The sequence below is a fragment of the Lethenteron reissneri genome, chromosome 7, assembly GCF_015708825.2.
Source record: "Lethenteron reissneri isolate LAM-NWPU_2019-01 chromosome 7, ASM1570882v1, whole genome shotgun sequence".
Classification (NCBI taxonomy): domain Eukaryota; kingdom Metazoa; phylum Chordata; class Hyperoartia; order Petromyzontiformes; family Petromyzontidae; genus Lethenteron; species Lethenteron reissneri.
Window position 1 is genome coordinate 64,447 of NC_083785.1, and position 2,677 is coordinate 67,123.

Here is a 2,677-nt window from a genome sequence, read left to right on the forward strand (position 1 = left end):
TACGTACGGTGCGAAGAAGTTCAACGTGCATACAAAGCGACCAAGTGACCTGCGGGAGTGGCACTTTGCTGTACGTGCCCAGGACAAGGCGTTTTATGAAGGGGGCTGCGTGCATAGTGGAAGGGACCGCAGTGCCCTCTTTGTTCATGTGCAAACGGAAGACCAAGAGACTGGGTCCACGTGGAGCTTGTTTTCCATTTTCCGAACACGGTGCGTGTGTGTGTGCAGTTTTTATTCGCTGCGCGAAGGAAAGACAAAAAAAAACAACCCAAGTAAAGATTTTCGTAGCGTTTTAATGTACTTTTAAGTAACTGCAGTAGAAGCTACACTGCGTGTTGTCAGACTTTCCTCCAATGCTTTACCTGTATCATTTTTCCTTGCAGAACAATGGAGTCTTTTCAAGTGCAGTACTGTACTTATTAGGTTATACAAGAGTAGAATACCCCAGTCACCTCCGATTAGCAAGGTTGGCTACGTACGGTCCGAAAGAAGTTCAACATACATTTCCACGAACCTATTACCTGTGATTCCTATAATCAGTGGGAATAGCTGTAGGTTGAGTGAACACTCCTGTTATCCGTGGTCCTATTGTTCCTATTATCCACGCTTATCTGTGGCTTTTGCCATCCTACTTTGAAGATCACCTTCCTAATGTGTGGTAACAGGATCCTAGATGGTGTCCTCCACGTCACCACAGAGAAGTGAAGTTTGCATGTATGTGAACTTCTTTCACACCGTACGCAGTTAATCGGAGGTGTGCGGGAATGACAACAAACCAAACACAAAAAACAGTTCTCACGAAATGAGTTTTAAAATCGAGATGATTAAAAATGCTTAGCTCCCATTGGCTTCCTAATATCGGAAGAAAAGCGTTCCAGACGGCCGCAGAAGTGCATCTGGAAGTGCCGCGCGATGCAGTGGCCGTATTTGTTCAATGGTTAGCTGTGTAATGTTCAGCATTACAGTACGTTTACTCCCATACTTAATCACTTAAAATTTTCTATTTTTGTTGATTAGTTCAGAAGAATTGCGTTTGTTTTTTGTAGCAAGCGACAGAATGTGTGCATAGGACTTAAACGTTTGTGTCCGTGACAGTTTCCTTATTTTGTGAGTTTTAAATAGAACCAATGGTTTGGACCAAAACATGATTTTAATGAAGGTGGGCATCTACAGTTTAAGGAAACTTAAACTCCCAGCGGATCGTTTTTCAGTGGTTACATTGCAAGTCGTGGCCACACGTGTGCAGCACAGCGAACCCAGCAAAGCACACAGAAGGAGACAACGCAAGATTTTACATCTTTAAAAAAACCAATCTGCTTCCACCATTATTATATCATTAAGATCATCCATGTACGTTGTACTGATCAGTCGACATCCCATAAGTTGCGATCCAATCATTGTTATTGGTGGGGGTTGTAACTGCTTCCCTAATCTGTGGTGGATAATGGGGGTGCACAGTGTCCCCCACGAGGGGTGTGATAAGTCTCTTGCTTCGCAAGTTCGTGAATAGTTACAATTTATGGTAAAGCTTTTAATGAGACAAAAAAAGAATCAACATTTTAAAAAACGTATCTGTGACGGAGCAGCTTGCAGTGGCTGGTGGTGGTGTCACATGCACCATTCCATACAACATATACAAACATACAAAACCATCAGAGCTTAGGAATAAATGTGAACCGACGGATCGGCACACATCGCTGATAAACATGTGGATGGCACTGCCCATATTTTTCGGCGTACCAGGCGACAGCTCTAAGGGGTAAGACCAACATTAAACCACCACCTTTGAACATGATAAAAAAAGTTGATTTTTTTCTTTCAATATGAATTCACCATTATCCCCGTGATGTTCATCACTCGGAATGTCCCATATAACACGACGCATCGGGGCGTTCCTCCTGTGCTTGGGCAAAGTGTTGGGCATCCTTGTTTCCCCTCCCCCTTGGGTTTTATGATCATGAAAAGGGGGAGGGGGGGGCTGGCCATGTGCCACTTGAAAGGGGTGTGGTGGGTTATTGGTTTTCAAATCCCAACCTTGTTGGCACAACCGATGTATGCAACCCAAACCTTTAGACCTCGTGCGCAGTGTGCGGTTCACCTGATTCCTCCTCTTCCTCCTTCTTCTAACGCTACAACAAATTGTGGACTCACAAATGGTGGCCCAATGCAAACATTTGGTTGCGAGAAGCCCGAATCCTCCACCCGACACACCCACAGCCCCCCCCCCCCCCGTTAAGGGCCCACCCGCCAATCTGGCTGCACCTTGAAATCAATCCGCCCGTGCCACCCCCCCACCATCACCACCAGCACACTGTGCGTACAGATTTTTTTTTTACACAGCTGTAACGAGCATGAGCAGAGTAAATCTTCGGTGAAATGCCGTCAACAGGCGCGCGTGTGTGTGTGTAGTAGTCAATGAAGTTTTGGTAAGGGCATCAAGTCACATGGCTTTTTGCCCTCCCCTCCCCTTCTTCCAACTGTTGCATGCCCATTGACTCCTCGATTGTTACGTTTTCAACTGAACCTATTCCGTACTGTATATAAATGGTGCCATGGTGCAATGTAGAGTCAGCACACTGACTCTGCATTGCATCATGGTCTTCCAGTGTACTCGCGGGTCACCGGTTCGATCCAATCGCCCAGTGTGGCAGCTCAAACAAAGGTCAAGTCTCTCAAA

General features: G+C 45.7%; 1 protein-coding gene across 1 annotated transcript in view; it reads right to left on the reverse strand.

Annotated features, from left to right (window-relative positions):
- The window catches only part of LOC133358510 (receptor tyrosine-protein kinase erbB-4-like), a 14,505-nt gene extending 14,134 nt beyond the window's left edge, over positions 1–371 (reverse strand). The window contains 1 exon segment of the mRNA XM_061576872.1: positions 363–371. Within this exon segment, the coding sequence (XP_061432856.1) occupies positions 363–371 (9 nt within the window).
- Positions 372–2,677: the final 2,306 nt, after the last annotated feature.